The sequence below is a fragment of the Muntiacus reevesi genome, chromosome 1, assembly GCF_963930625.1.
Source record: "Muntiacus reevesi chromosome 1, mMunRee1.1, whole genome shotgun sequence".
Taxonomy (NCBI): domain Eukaryota; kingdom Metazoa; phylum Chordata; class Mammalia; order Artiodactyla; family Cervidae; genus Muntiacus; species Muntiacus reevesi.
Window position 1 is genome coordinate 238,909,590 of NC_089249.1, and position 14,675 is coordinate 238,924,264.

General features: G+C 43.5%; 2 protein-coding genes and 1 non-coding gene across 4 annotated transcripts in view; 2 read left to right on the top strand and 1 right to left on the bottom strand.

The window, feature by feature from the left end:
• The window catches only part of PDE6A (phosphodiesterase 6A), a 120,707-nt gene extending 119,043 nt beyond the window's left edge, over positions 1-1,664 (bottom strand). Inside the window, exon 1 of the mRNA XM_065918888.1 lies at positions 1,551-1,664. The gene's annotated coding sequence lies outside the window, so the exon portion shown is untranslated. The remainder of the gene's footprint in view (positions 1-1,550) is intronic.
• A 176-nt stretch (positions 1,665-1,840) lies between these two features.
• Positions 1,841-14,675, top strand: part of HMGXB3 (HMG-box containing 3) — a 56,937-nt gene continuing 44,102 nt past the window's right edge. Inside the window, exons 1-5 of one of the 2 annotated variants that reach the window (XM_065918882.1) lie at positions 1,841-2,256; positions 5,548-5,686; positions 6,567-6,741; positions 10,092-10,589; positions 11,927-12,025. In XM_065918882.1, coding sequence (XP_065774954.1) covers positions 5,550-5,686; positions 6,567-6,741; positions 10,092-10,589; positions 11,927-12,025 — 909 coding nt within the window. In that variant the 5' untranslated portion in view covers positions 1,841-2,256; positions 5,548-5,549. The remainder of the gene's footprint in view (positions 2,257-5,547; positions 5,687-6,566; positions 6,742-10,091; positions 10,590-11,926; positions 12,026-14,675) is intronic. The other variant, XM_065918883.1, reaches the window with a different exon arrangement.
• On the top strand, positions 11,416-11,487 carry TRNAC-ACA (transfer RNA cysteine (anticodon ACA)). Its single transcript has one exon. It is a non-coding gene; the product is annotated as a tRNA-Cys (tRNA).

Here is a 14,675-nt window from a genome sequence, read left to right on the forward strand (position 1 = left end):
GTACTGTGGGATGATCAACTGGGTGGGACAGAGATGGGCAGTGTATTTCTAAGAGGAAACAAGACTGATGTTAGGAGTTAAAGTATAAACAAACAGGAACTCATGAGGTAGAAGAAACTATGTGTAAAGGCAATGAAGTACTGTAGAAAATAAAAAGGCATTGTCAGGGGGGGAAGTGTCTTTGGAGAAGAAAACAAGGATCTTGGGATAGTAAGAGGCCTTTAGAGTTTTGTTTTTTCGTTTGTTTGTTTTTGGAATGAAATGATCAGATTTGCACTTTAGAAAGTCTTTTGATTGCAAGGTGGAGTACCTAATGGTTAAAGTCCATTTTCCTAAGAGGTGGCCCTAAATCTGAAGATAAATGCAGGCTAGCCTAGTAGGCCATATATAGTTGGGATATGTTAATTCGAGTGCAACAAGAAGCTTCTGAAGGATTTTAAGCAAAGAGAAAGATGACTGCTGTGTGAAGAATCGAATGGAAGGGTGTCAGAGAAAAAGGAGGAGACTAGAGACTGTTGCAGGAGTCCTGATGTGAGATAATGGTGGCTTGTTTTAGAGTAATAATGGAGATGGTAAGAAGTGGTCGGTTTGGGACTATGTTCTTTCAGAGCTTCCTGATGGATTGGATGTGAGGTGCAAGAGGAGTCAAGGATAACTCCCAGATTTCTGGCTTGAGCACTTATCAATCGAGTGAATGGTGATGCCATTTACTGAAATGAGTACCAATTATTGGTTCTTTGTAAACATAACTTGCTATTAATACTTTACATGCTTAATACAGCTTATATACGATGGGACTGGAATTCAAACCCAAGGAAGCTCAGCACAAAGCTAGCATTCTGCACACTACAGAGTGCGATATAGCTTGTTCTGGGAACAACACCAGTACTGAGAAGGGATGTGGAAGAATGACTCAGAGCCAAATCAAGACCTTGGAAGTCAAGATAAATTTGAATTTTATTCTAAGTAAACAAGAGGACACTGGAAGGTCTTAAGCAGAGAGTGACCTAATCAGATTTACAATACAAGAAGATATGTTTGTGTGTTGTGTGGAGAATAGATTGTAGAGGGAAAAGAGAGGAGATTGGAAGAAACTGCATCAGTCCAGGCAGGTGACTGGGGGAAGGCTGGTGATAGTGGTAGATGGAGAAAGGTGATAGTGGTATAAGGAGAAAATAAGCAGATTTGCATAGTAGTAAGAGTGCAGGGACTTGTACCAATGTAGGACGATCTGTTACATCGGCAGGAAGGGACAATTGTTATCTGATTGCACATGTCATTCAGTTCCATTTGAATCAGTCACAGCCATTACTGTGCGTGGGACGGTGGGAGAGACAGATTGCGGGCAGATCACTGGGTGAGGACGGCTTGATGACACGCTAAGAACTAACAACCCTATCTTGAACATGCGGTGACAGAGCAGGAATGGGGTCATGCCTTGTTGCATCCCGTATTGGGAGATCGTGCTGAGGCTCCTCTGGCCCAACTTAGCTTTGACAGGAGAGGCGGGGCCTCGATCCCCGCCCTCGGCACAGCCCCGCCCCATTTACCTGAACGCCCACGGCAACACCCGAGGGGCTGAGGGCGTCCAGCGCGGGCGGCCGCAGCTTCCTCCGTCTCCCGGAACCTCTAGCAGGAAGCAGTCCGTCTTCCTTAGCAGCCCCCATCTAAGTGTCTAAGCAGTTTCTATGGGCCCGCCCCTCAGTCTGAGACGGGACTACTGCGCTTGCGCGAGGGGTCGCACGCAGTCACGCGCCGCCGGCCTCTTCCGGTGCGCCGCGAGGACCGCCGGGACAGGTCTCCCTGGCGATTCGAGGTGTGCTGCTGGTGCTGCCGCCACTTGCTGCGGGTGAGCCGGTGCCGCGGTGACGCCCGTGTCCCTGCTTTCTTCCTCGGGATTCCCGGGGCTTGACCCCGGGGGCCCTCGGCAGGCGTCATTGAAGAGCCTGCGGGGCGAACGTGTGCTTCCACACCCTCCCTCCACGACCCCATATCGCGACTCCGAGGAAGGGGAGCGAGAGGGGCTGTCGCGACTCCGCGCCGTGTGTCGCCGGGCGGGGCCGCGGGGCCGGGGCTCCTCTAGCCCCCGGGATGCGCGCGCGAGTCCTCGTCTCCACTTCCTTGCTGCCACTGCCACGACTGGAGCCGCCTCTCGCCGACAGCGGGGAGCGCGAGTGCGCCGGCCAGCCCCCTCGTCGAGCCCCCTGGCCGGGCGCCTCCGGGAATGTGAACCGCGCGGCTTGCACTCTTCTCCAGGTAAGTCCCGCCCTTGAGCGTGGCGCTGCACGAGCTGGGCGCCCACGAGCTGGGAGCTGCGGCTCTCTGAACGCTGTTGCCTCTTCCTCAATTTAGGAGCAGTGTGCCTTAGCCTCCTCCCGCATTCGTCTAAGGCCCATAGGCCAACCGTGGCCCACAGCTGTGCTGTCAAAGGCCCTTTAATGAGGGTCCGAGGGGTATCTGATGGGACAGTGAGAGTGTGTCACATATTTCAAATATTACCTTACTTTTCTTTTACAAGAGGAGAAAACTGAGGCTTCGACAGTGAGAGTAGATTGCTCAAGGTCATAGAACTTTGTGAGCGTGCTGTTAAAGTGCGTGAATTAAATTAGTACCCTGATCTTCTGTCCTCCAGAGCCCTTGGTTTTTACCCTTTATATTATCTTGGCCTTTTTTTTTTTTTTTTTTTTTTGCATTGCTGTACTGGGGACTAGGATCTGAAAACACACTTGAACCCCGGCTTAAGCCAGGCTAGTCAAACAAGCCAACACCCAGGGTAACCTCTTCCTGCCCCTAACCCTCGATGTGTTTGTATGACTTTGTTTTTTAACTTGTTTTGCTCTGCGTGCTAAAACCCTTTATGTCATTCTTTACAGCAGCTCTCCTGCAGTGATTGCTTTTCTCTGTAAGACTCAAGGGCTGAGGAGTCAATTATTGAAGGCAAAAAAAAAGCACATCCTCACGTAGCTTTGGTTTGAAGCCTTGGGTCCCTTACTCAGTGAAGGCACTGGCCTGTTTCTGATCCAGTCGAATGTGGGTTATGTTCTTCTCTAGAGTTGTGCTGTAACAGAAGGCTGGGTTTTTTTTTGGGGGGTGGGGGGTTGTTATGTTTTCTAGTGGTAAGTGAAATCATTTAGAGGTGGTACAGAAGTAGAAAGAACTTTAGGAATAGTGTGTTTTTAGCCTTCAGTATATCTTTAAAAATTAAAAGTGAAATATCTGCATTTTTTGGGAGAGAGTATTTCCACTTTCACAGCATTCTCAAAGGTATTCTTGCCTCTCAAGGTTAGGAGCCACAGATTTCAGCGTCTTCGGTCTTAACTTGAGGAGCAGCAGAATTTTAGTGTGGGAATAGACTTACCTGAGATCGCATGGTTAGAATTTAGACTTGGATCCAGGTCTCCTGACTCAACATGCAGTGCTCTTTTTCTCATTACAACTTATCAGATACTTCATCATTTGTAGAGTGAGTTCTAAATTGAAATGTGAGTGGACCTTGTAATACACATAGCAGTTCTGTGTTTACTTACACAGCTCCTTCTTCCTAGAATCCTAAATTATCTTCTCACAGATTCTCTGGAGCAACTGTATTATTTCTTGTAAAATGAAGTTTCTGGGAACCTTTCTGCGTCCAAGGATTGAGTCTATGGGTAAAACTCCAACTTAGAATGTGGCCACAAATAAACTAACTCTTCTTGAACTAGTCATTGAAATTTTTTGTAATGCCCTCCTTTTCCTAGGAAAGGCTGTTAGTAGATTATCTGTTTCTTAGACCAGTTCTGGAGAGTTAATGTCTGTCTGTCAGATTACTGTTTCCACCTGAGTGGTTAAATACCTTAGTCACTAACCATATGTGGCTATTTAAACTATTTACAATTAAATAAAATGAAATCAATTCTTCAGTCACACAATCTGTATTTCAGGTGCTCAGTAACTATAAGTAGCTACCATATTGGAGGAGCACAGATGAAGAACATTTCGATCATTTCAAAATGTTAATAGAACAGTGCTGATTTAGAATGTTCCTAATGGAGATGGGAGCAGTGTAGTGTAATGAAAGAAGGCTCACAGTTGAATTTTTGAGTTAAAAAAAAATCTGCTTTTCGAGTCCCTGGATGTGGTGTCCCTTTGGGCAGGTCATTAAGCATCTCCGTCACAGCCTATTCATCTTTAATAATGAACGATTTTTGTATAGCACTTTGCTGTTCCTTGAGCCTTATCACTGTAAATCTGTGGTAAGGTGGATGAGACATTGGTTTTTATTATTTAAAAAGAGAATTGAACATAAAGCAACTTAGGGACCTATCCAAAGTCACACAAGCTGGCAGAGTGTAAAGAAACTTCCTATATATTGGCACTTAATACACGTTTGAATGAATGAAAATCAATGAAGCATTTTACTTAAGGCATGAAACATGAGGGAGCGTCCAGAAATGACTCCTGGCCAAGTATTCACCTGTTACCATAGAAAGTGAAAGCGAAGTCGCTCAGTCGTGTCCGACTCTTTGCGACCCCATGCACTGTAGCCCACCAGGCTCCTCCATCCATAGAATTTTCTAGGCAGGAGTATTGGAGTGGGTTGCCATTTCCTTCTCCAGGGGATCTTCCTGACCTGGGGATCGAACCCAGGTCTCCTGCTTTGCGGACAGATGCTTTACCATCTGAGCCACCAGGGAATCAGCCCTGTTACCATATGGAATTCTCATAACATGGGGCTAATAAATCTTTGAGTTGAAGGATTACTGAGTGTCTCATGAGTGAATATAAGTGAAAGGGCTAAGCTATTGATCCCAGATTTGCCTAGTCAGGGGAATCGCCTGGGGCCCTTGTTAAGGATGTTGTTGAGTCACTGAGTCATGTCTGACTCTTTGTGATTTCATGGACTGCAGCACGCCAGGCTTCCCTGTCCTTCACTGTCTCCTGGAGTTTGCTCAGACTTATGTCCATTGAGTCGGTGAGGCCATCCAACCATCTCATCCTCTGTTGCCCCCTTCTTCTCCTGCCCTCAATCTTTCCCAGCATCAGGTCTTTCCCAGCATCGGCTCTTTGCATCAGGTGGCCAAAGTATTGGAGCTTGAGCATGAAGGGCTTCCCCAGTGGCTCAGCAGGTTAAGAATCTGCTTGCATTGCGGGAGACACAGGAGACGAGAGTTTAATTCCTGGGTCAGGAAGATCCCCTGGAGGAGGAAAATGGTAACCCACTCCAATATTGTTGCCTGAAAAAAATCCCACAGACAGAGGAGCTGTGGCAGGCTACAGCCCAAAGGGTCAGAGTCAGACATGCCTGAGCAACTAAGCACATGGCACAAAAATCTTGTTAAGGATACAGATTGCCATACCCTTTAGAGATTCAGATTAGAAGGCTGAGGTGGAATCCTAAAATCTGTATATTTAGTAAGTCCCCCAGGTGGTGCTGAAGATCCATCCGCTGAGTTTGGGAAGTGACTGAGTCTTAAGGCCCTGGCAGAGATAAGGGATCTTTGGATTGGGAGGCTGCTGTCCCCTTTCAGGTAGATTCTTGACACTTGTTTGTGTTTGACTTTCCTCTAGCCATGGATGCATCATATGATGGTACTGAGGTAACTGTCGTGATGGAGGAAATTGAGGAAGCCTACTGTTACACCTCCCCTGGGCCACCCAAGAAGAAGAAAAAGTATAAAATACATGGAGAAAAGGCCAAGAAACCCAGGTTAGCCAACACATTTTGGTAGCTGGCATTTATAAACAGAATCTGCTTAGAGAGCTCTGTTGAACAAGAAGACTTTAGACTGTGTCCAGATTCATTGAGGGTGCCATGTCAGTTCTTGAAGTCTCCTGATGGGTAGTGGGGTTGGGGGGAGAGGGAATTGGGGAGTAGAAAGTGGCCAGTTGATGTTAGCAGTTGTCATTCCTTTCCAAATTTTGGTCCTGTTTCTAGGCTGTAGCAGGAAATAGGCATACAAATGGTGGGAAGTTTTGTACAAGAGAACCACATCCTGCATTATTAATACCACTGTTGTCTAAATTTTTAATTAGGGCATCAATAAAAATATGGAATTATAAGTAGCACCAATGATACCTATAAACAATATCCAGATTGTAGCTCTAATCTCCTTAACTGTGAACTCCCCAGGCTTCTTGCTGACGCTCCCAGCTCTGGGTCACTTCGATAGGTCTGCTTGTTTCCCTCTCGGCCTCGGCTAGGTGCTGTTTACCAATGAGATCACCAAAGGCTGTGTAGGAGGATGTGAGTGGTAATCAGTCCTCTAACCTTTTCCTGAAAGTGGAATGACAGAACATTTGTATCTGTTTTTGCCCATATTGGGTTTTAAAGTCCGTCATCCCTGCAGAAAAAGTGGTGGTGGTGAAGTAAACCGGGCAAGCCTTTGCTTCCAGGTTTCTGGAGGGAGAAACCTCCCGTCATTTACCCTCTGGGGGTATTATTTAAATGCTTCTTTGCTTCAGTCTCTGTTTACAGAAATGTTTTTGAAATGAAAAGCTGGGTTTTGTATTTAACTCTTCACTACTCAAATATTGTAGAATTTACTGGTTGAGGGAGGGGAAAACTTATGAAGTCCTTGCTTCCTCAGGTCTGCTTACCTTCTGTACTATTACGACATCTACCTGAAAGTGCAGCAGGAGCTCCCCCACCTCCCTCAGTCTGAGATCAATAAGAAGATTAGTGAGAGTTGGAGGCTTCTCAGTGTGGCTGAGAGGAGTTACTACTTGGAGAAAGCCAAACTAGAGAAAGAAGGTCTGGATCCTGTAAGTAATTTTTTTTCCCACCTTCAGCTAATACTTCCATTGCTGTAGTGGTGAGACTTGGGGAATCCAACCTCTTGTTCTCCTATTTTCTTCTCTTGTGAAAACTTTTAAGTTGAGTCATTTTTACCTTTCTTGAGTCTGATATTGTCTCTTTCTTTTTTTTTTTTTGGCTGTGCCGCATGGCTTGCAGGATCTCAAGCCGACCAGGGCTTGAACCTGGGCCATGGCATTGAAAGCACTGAGTCCCAACACTGGACTGCCAGGGAACTCCCTCTCTGTTTCCATTTAGATGATGCCCCACACTCTCTTGTACTCTTTGCTTGCTGCAGTACATTATCTCCTATGAGCCTTAGGTTCCTTTTCTGAATTTTGGCAAAACTTGGAGCCTCTCGTCCTTGTGAGTAGTTAGTGTTCCTTTCCCTTCATCAAGTAGCTTCTACAGACATTTTCCCTACACCATGGATTTTCATGTTACCAGTTGAGTGTGAATATTATTAGTTTGTGTTGTGTTGACCACTATCACTTATCCCATAATCAGCAATCAGGCTTGTGAGTTTAGAGGTAGACACAGCTGCTTTGTATAAGACTCTGTTCTAACACTGGTATTGAACTATTGAACGAACAGTGTAAGGCTAAAGCTGAAGTTCATGGAGGGGACTAAGCATTTGAACGTTTGCATTTAAGAATAAGCAAGAAAGCTCTTTGGTTTGTGTCTGTCAGCCATTTTGTTATTATTGTTCACAATAATAAAATGTACTGACAACTATTAGTACTGCTTTTTTTAAAAAAAACTAAAATTCCTGCAGGAAAAATAACCTTGTTATTGTAAGCTGAAACCTTTTCACTGTGACTCTTTTTTTTCCAATTGAAACAGCAGTCTCTGACTTTTTTGATCGTGTAGAGCAAAGGTTCTTCAGGAATGCAATGACAGTGTTATAGCAAAACAGATTATGTTTCCTTTAGTGGAGCCCATCTGCCACTGACCGCCGTTTAGATTAGCTTGTCCTTGTTGGCTTGGCATTTGTCTTAGAAGAGCTCTGTGTTACCTACCGTCTGGGAGATGCCACTCTACTCCTCCTCTAGATGATTTGTTTGTAAACTGTGAGTCTAGGAAACAATCCCTGTGGAGGAGAGGTGGAGTCTAGGAAAAGTACATGTATTTTCTTTGGTTTCCCTATTGTAAAGTCACAAACTTTTTGCCCATGATACAAGAAAATTTTACCTAATCCTGAAGTGATTCGGTTTTTAATTTTTAAAAATTTTTCAATTCTTTGGCCATGTGGGATCATAGTTCACCCGGCCAGGAATCGAACCCATGCCCCCTTTATTATAGAAGCACAGAGTCTCATCCAGTGGGCCTCCAGGGAAGTCCCCTGACATGGCTTTTAAAACTGGCTGTTATTATAGGTCCTCCCATCCAAGTACTAACCAGGCCCGACCCTGCTTAGCTTCCGAGATCAGACGAGATCGGGCGCGTTCAGGGTGGTATGGCTGTAGACTATTATAGGTCCTTATTAGGACTTAAAAAATTTAAGTAGATCATCTATAATGATTTTTCTTTATCCATATGTAAATTTGTATCTACCATCATCTCCACCACTATCCCCAAGATTATTATGAGTAAACTAGCTCTAATATTAACTAGCTATAACCTTGAAAAAATCATTTAAGCTTTGAGTCCTGCTTTTCTTATTTGTAAAATGGGGATAATAGTATCTGTTCGCAGTGTTTAGAATAGATAATGTAAAACACCTGGCTGAGTTCTTGGACCATATTGACTTGGTCAGTAAATATCACTCTTTAGTAGATTAAACGTCTAGTGACCACGTAATAAGAAAAGACATTTAATGAGCATCTGGGATGTACCAATACCAGGTGAGATTTTATATGCTCTTTGACCTCTCCCCAATTAGGTGGTGTGCAGGTGGGACCCTCCTACCTGCATACTGTGGGAACCTGTTGGAGACCTTGTGGTGGGCTGTGTCCCTTGCAGCTCCTTAGGTCCCTTGCCAGGTTGCGGGGCGGGCCCATGGTTGCGGTGTCATTCCTTAGAGTGTGTAAGATGAATGCCATTCAGGCTGCCCTGGTTTCTCTGGGCTTGGATTTGCTGATAAAGTCCAGACCAGCCTTTGTATTTGCCACCATTTAGTTTGGTTCTCTTGACCTGTTGGTTTCAAAGGGTGACTTGAGAATATCATTTCTTCATTATCTCTCCAGTAAAGGCTCCATAATGGGTTTGGACAGTTTGCTTTCAAGTTTCACCTGAGTGCTTCCTTTGTAGCCTAAGAGTCTCATCCACTTCTTTTGTTTTTTTTAAAGATCCTTTTGTAATTGATTTAGTTTTTTTTAAGTGATGCTTCTAAAATTAGTTTTTGGTCCATTTAATTTCCGTTCTCACTTATCTGTTCACTTTTAACTTTTCTATTTTCCTTGTTGGGTAACTTTCAGTTTAAACTGAAAAAATACAACACAAGCACCCTTTTCTTGGCTCCAGGTAGCCATGCAGAGCTGTGGCTTCTAGTGTTCTAGTACCTGGTCTTCTAGCTCCTTAGAAGACCTGGCCTGGAGTCTCAGTCTTACTACTTACTAATTGTGTGTTTTGGGAAAGTTTACCCTCCTTCAGTTCCCTCATTTGAGAAATGGGCATGATAATAGTACCTGACTTAAAAGTATTGATTTTAAGAAGTATTTTCTAAACCTTCCTAGGTCAGTGTTAATGTTTATATTCTCCTACCTCCCCTAATAGATTCATGTCCTTATCATATAACCACTTCCCTATACACATTCTATTGTGAAGCCTTCTTTGCAAGTCTGGGAGAAGCTCTGATGTCAGAATTCTTGCTTGCTTCCCTGAGATCCAGAGTGGCCTATTGGTTTGTATCTTATGCTTTAAATGTTTTCATTGAGCATTATACATCCTGGCATCTAAAGCTACTTTGAAATCCTAAAGTGTCAGAGCTGGAAAAGAACTCATAAATAGCCAGATTCAGTTCCCTTGTTTTACAAATAGGGCAGCAAAGCCTAAAAAGGGGAAAGAATTTGTTCAAGACTCCACCAGATCTGGGATTTCAGCTCACAGTTGCATGACGCCAAGATCAGTGCTCCTTATAGAATCTAATCCATTTTCTGTCTCCTTTGTGACTGAGTGAGTAAGTTACATTGGCTAAAGTGTGATTCAAATGAAGATGACATTGCTTTTGGCAGAGGTTGACCCTATCTAAGTCATAGGTCAAGAGAATGGAATCTTTCTGGTTCTTCTGTGGGGAAAAAAAAGCTTATATGTGTATATCCATGTGATCTTACTCTGTTTATCTCTGCTTGTCTCCCTGACCTGGCTGCTTCATCGTCAGAACTCTAAGCTCTCTGGATTGACTGCTGTGGTTCCGGACATCCCAGGTTTCCGCAAGATTCTCCCTCGCTCAGATTATATTATCATCCCCAAGAGCAGCCTGCAGGAGGAGCGGAGCTGCCCTCAGCTAGAGCTGTGTGTGGCCCAGAACCAGATATCCCCCAAAGGATCATCTCTTGTGTCCAACACTGCCCTGGAGACAGTGCCTGGCCATGCAGGCATGGCAGAACAATGCCTGGCTGTGGAGGCCTTAGCTGAGGATGTGGGAGCCCTTGCCCAGCCTGGTGCTGTACAGGAGATCGCCACCTCAGAGATCCTCGGCCAGGATGTGCTCCTAAATGAGGCTTCCCTGGAGGTAGGGGAGAGCCATCAACCTTATCAGACAAGCCTGGTTATTGAAGAGACCTTAGTGAACGGCTCATCAGACCTCACCACTGGAAGCCTGGCTGTGCCCCATCCCCAGGTGGGGGAGAGTATGTCTGTAGTAACAGTCATGAGGGTAAGTGACAGGTGCTGTGATTTTGCTTTACCTGAGAGAGTTAAAAAGGCAGCTAGTCCCATGCAGTTTGATTCTGGAGTAGTGGTAATTAGGAATTGGTGTGGCACTTCTGAGTTGGATTGCAGTCCTCTTGAACCTTTTTGCCCCCAGGCTTGGTCCAAAGTCCTTTTCAGTTTCTTAGGCACTCTTAGGCACATCTCCTCTTGCTCAGTTTAGCCAGTGTTTTCTTCACATGAGATAAGGTACATTAGCAGGAGGGATGGGAATGATATCTGGCCTGTCCATGAGTCAAAGCCAGGATCTGTTAGGCTGTTAGCATTGGTTAGAATTTTATGTTCCCTTATGATTGTTTCAGCAAACACAATAGCATCTTGAAAACTGTTCAGGAGGGATTGTAAATTGTCTTCTTGGGCACAGAGTAAGTAGAAGAAGGAAGTTCTTTTCACAGCCAGGTTGATCGGACTAATAGCCGAGAAAGAAGGGGGAGGTCTCTTCCCAGTGGTTTTCCAGTCATGCCCAGTTGAGGGGAAAGAGCAGTGATTTCAGTCATTCCACAGCGTGGACCCTGGAAGTGAAGAGTTGGGGAGCTGCCACCAGGCTATCTCTCATCCTGGGTAGGATGGCATCCTCAGAGAGTTAGTTGTCCTACTCAGTCTAAGAGGACCAGCATGCAGTGGCCCCTGCAGCCTGGATGGATGAGAGCAGATAGCCCTCCAAAGGATTCCTTGCCAGGCATAAATTTTATTCCTTGTTGCCGCAGTGCTGTATACAGTAAGGAAGCATGCCATTGGCCTTGTTAAGGTAGATTAATAGGTTGCTAAGGGCTTCCCTGGTAGCTCAGATGGTAAAGCGTCTGCCTACAATGCAGGACACCCAGGTTCGATCCCTGGGTGGGGAAGATCCCCTGGAGCAGAAATGGCAACCCACTCCAGTGTTCTTGCCTGGAAAATCCCATGGACTGAGGAGCCTGGTAGGCTACAGCCCATGGGGTCGCAAAGAGTCAGACACGACTGAGCGACTTCACTTAAGAACGTTTGACAGGGTCACAAGAATTGGTTTCTTTGACTGTTTATGTGATCTTAGGAGTCTTAAGTATCTTAACCTCAGTTTTCTCATTTGTAAAATGAGGATAGCACATTCCCTGTGGTAGTGGTTTTCTTTGTCCTTAATTAAACTTTTATTTTGAGATAATTGTAGATTCATACATTTTCTTGATGCATCCACCGGATAAGCATGTTATCTCTGGTTATTGGACTTGATTGTCTTCAGTGTTATGAGTGCTTCTGGCTGTTCTTCACTCCATCTCAATAAAACAGTCTTCTCTCCTGTACCCGCAGGATTCCGGTGAGAGTAGCTCCTCTGCGCCAGCCACACAGTTCATCATGTTGCCTCTTCCTGCCTACTCGGTTGTGGAGAACCCCACCTCCATCAAACTGGTTAGTATGTGGGGAGTTGATGGAGATTATGGCTCCGTAAGAATTCTCTATCAGGTGGTTTTCTAAAATTGTTGACAAACTTAGGACACGGGGACTGGCAGAGATCTCAGAGATTTTCTGGTTCAGATATTCTTAACTGGGGGTGAGGAAGCGGGGGCGGGTCTGTGAATAGAGCTCCACAGGATCCTTGAACTCCTCAAGTTACATACAGATTTTTCTCTTTGAGAAAGTAATTTCCTGGGATAGGTTCCATGGCTTTTATCATATTTCCTGAAGTGTAGATGTAGAAAACTTGAGAGATCACTGATATAATTGAGTCCTCTTACTGTGCAGGTTAGGGAAAAGATCCAAAGAAGAGAAAGGACTTGTTCTGTGATTCAGGATCACTGAACTGCGAAACAAGGCAGAGCAAGGACCCAGGCCTTTGGATTCTCAGTGTTATTTCCGTCACACACTGCAGCATGTGGGCTGAGACTTTGTCTCAGGGTTTTGTGTAGGGCCTCCAGTAAACTGTTGAGTAGAAGTGGTGTGAGCCAGCATCTTTGTCTGTCTTCTTAGGGCGAAAGTATTTAGTCTTTCATCATTAGCTGTAGGTTTTTCATAGATAACCCTTATCATGTTTAGGAAGTTATTCTTGCTGGAAGTTTTTAACAGGATTGGATATTGGATTTTTGTGTGTCTTTAGAGATGATTGGGTGTTTTGGTTTTTTTTTTTTTTTTGGTTTGTTAGTAGGATTATTAGTATTTTTCAAATGTTAACTCTGTGTTCCATCACTTAGCAATGATATATTATCCTTCTAATGTATTATTGGGTTGGATTTGATAACATTTTGTTCAGAATTTCTGTATCTGTAGTCATGAGGGATATTATTGGCCTCTTAATTTTCTTATACGTGTTTTTCTTGTTTTAGTATCAAAGTTATGCTACCTCATAGAATGAGCTATGAAATATTTTCCACTCTTCTGTTTTTTGGAAGAGTTTTGTATAGTATTGGCGTTATTTCTTCCTTAAATGGTTAGAATTACCAATGAATTCATCTGGGCCTGGAGATTTCTTTCTGGGAAGGTTTATAATGGCAAGTCCAATTTTTAAAATATATATAGAACTATTCAGATTATCTATTTTGGAGTGAGCTTTGAAAGTTTGTCTTTCACAGAATTTGTCCATTTCATCTAAATTGTCAAATTTATTGGCATAAAATTGTTCAAAACATTCCCTTACTCTTTTTTTAAAAACCTGGTAAAATATACATAATGAAATTTACCCTTTTAGTCAATTTTAAGTGTACAATTCAAGTGCTATTGATGTTAAGTATATTCATAGTGTCATGCAGTCATTACCACTATCCATTTTTGGAACTTTTTCATCATTCCAACCAGAAACTGTATATTAAACAGTTACTCCCCATTCCCTGGCCCTGCTTTCTACCCTAGGCCCTAGTAATAGCTATTTTACTTTATTGGAATTTGTGTATTCTGGGTACCTCAAATAAGTGGAATCATGCAAATACTGCCTTTTAAATCTGACTCTTTCTTTTAACATGTTTTCAAGGTTCATTTATCTTATGGCATGTATCAGAATTTCATTCCTTTTTATGGCTAAAATATATCCCATTGTGTGTGTATACTACATTTTGTTTATCCATTCATAAACATTGTTGGATGTTTGGTTTATTTCTACCTTTTGACTATTGTGAATAGTGGTGATATGGACTTTGGTATAAAAATGTCTGTCTGAGTCCCTGTTTTCAGTTCTTTTGGATGTAATACCCTGAGGGTAGCATTGCTGAATTATGTGATAATTCAGTGTTTAAAGATTTGAGGAACCTGTGCCCTTTTAATGTCTATAAAATATGTAGTGATTTTCTTTCTCCATTACTGACACTGGTAATTTGAGTCTTCTTTCTTTTTTCCTGATAAGCTTGGCTAGAGAGGTTATTGATTTTATTGCTCTCAGAGAGGGAACGTTTGGCTTCATTGATCCTCTCTATTGTTTTTCTGCTTCCTGTTTAACTCATTTTTGCAATGATCTTTATTATCATCATTCTGCTTGCTTTGGGTTTGATTTGAGTCTTACCTAGTTTCTTAAGGTAGAAGCTGAAGTTGTTGGTTTGAGACCTTCTTTTCTAATGTAGCTGCTCAGCGCTTAATTTGCCTCCAAGTACTACTTTGGGCTTCCCTTGTGGCTCAGCTGGTAGAGAATCTGCCTGTAATGGTTCAGTCCCTGGGTCGGGAAAATCCCCTGGAGAAGGGAAAGGCTACCCACTCCAGTATTCTGACGTGGAGAATTCCATGGGCTGTCTAGGCCTTGGGGTTGCAAAGAGTCAGACTTCCACTTTCAAGCACTACTTTAGTGGCATCCCATGAATTTTGGTAGGGTATGTTTTCATTTTCATTCAGTTTGAAATGTTTTCTAACTTATTTGACCCATGAGTTATTTAGAGGTGTGTCACTTTCCAGATATTTGGGATTTTCCTGATGCCTTTCTGTATCAGTTTCTGATTTGATTCCATTGTGATTAGAATTTTGTAGTTTGTCTAAGACTTGAATCCTTTTAAATTGATTATGGCTTATTTTATGGCTCAGAGTATGGGTTCTCTTGATAAATGGTCTAAGTGCATTTGAAAAGAGTGTGTAGTCTGCTGTTGGA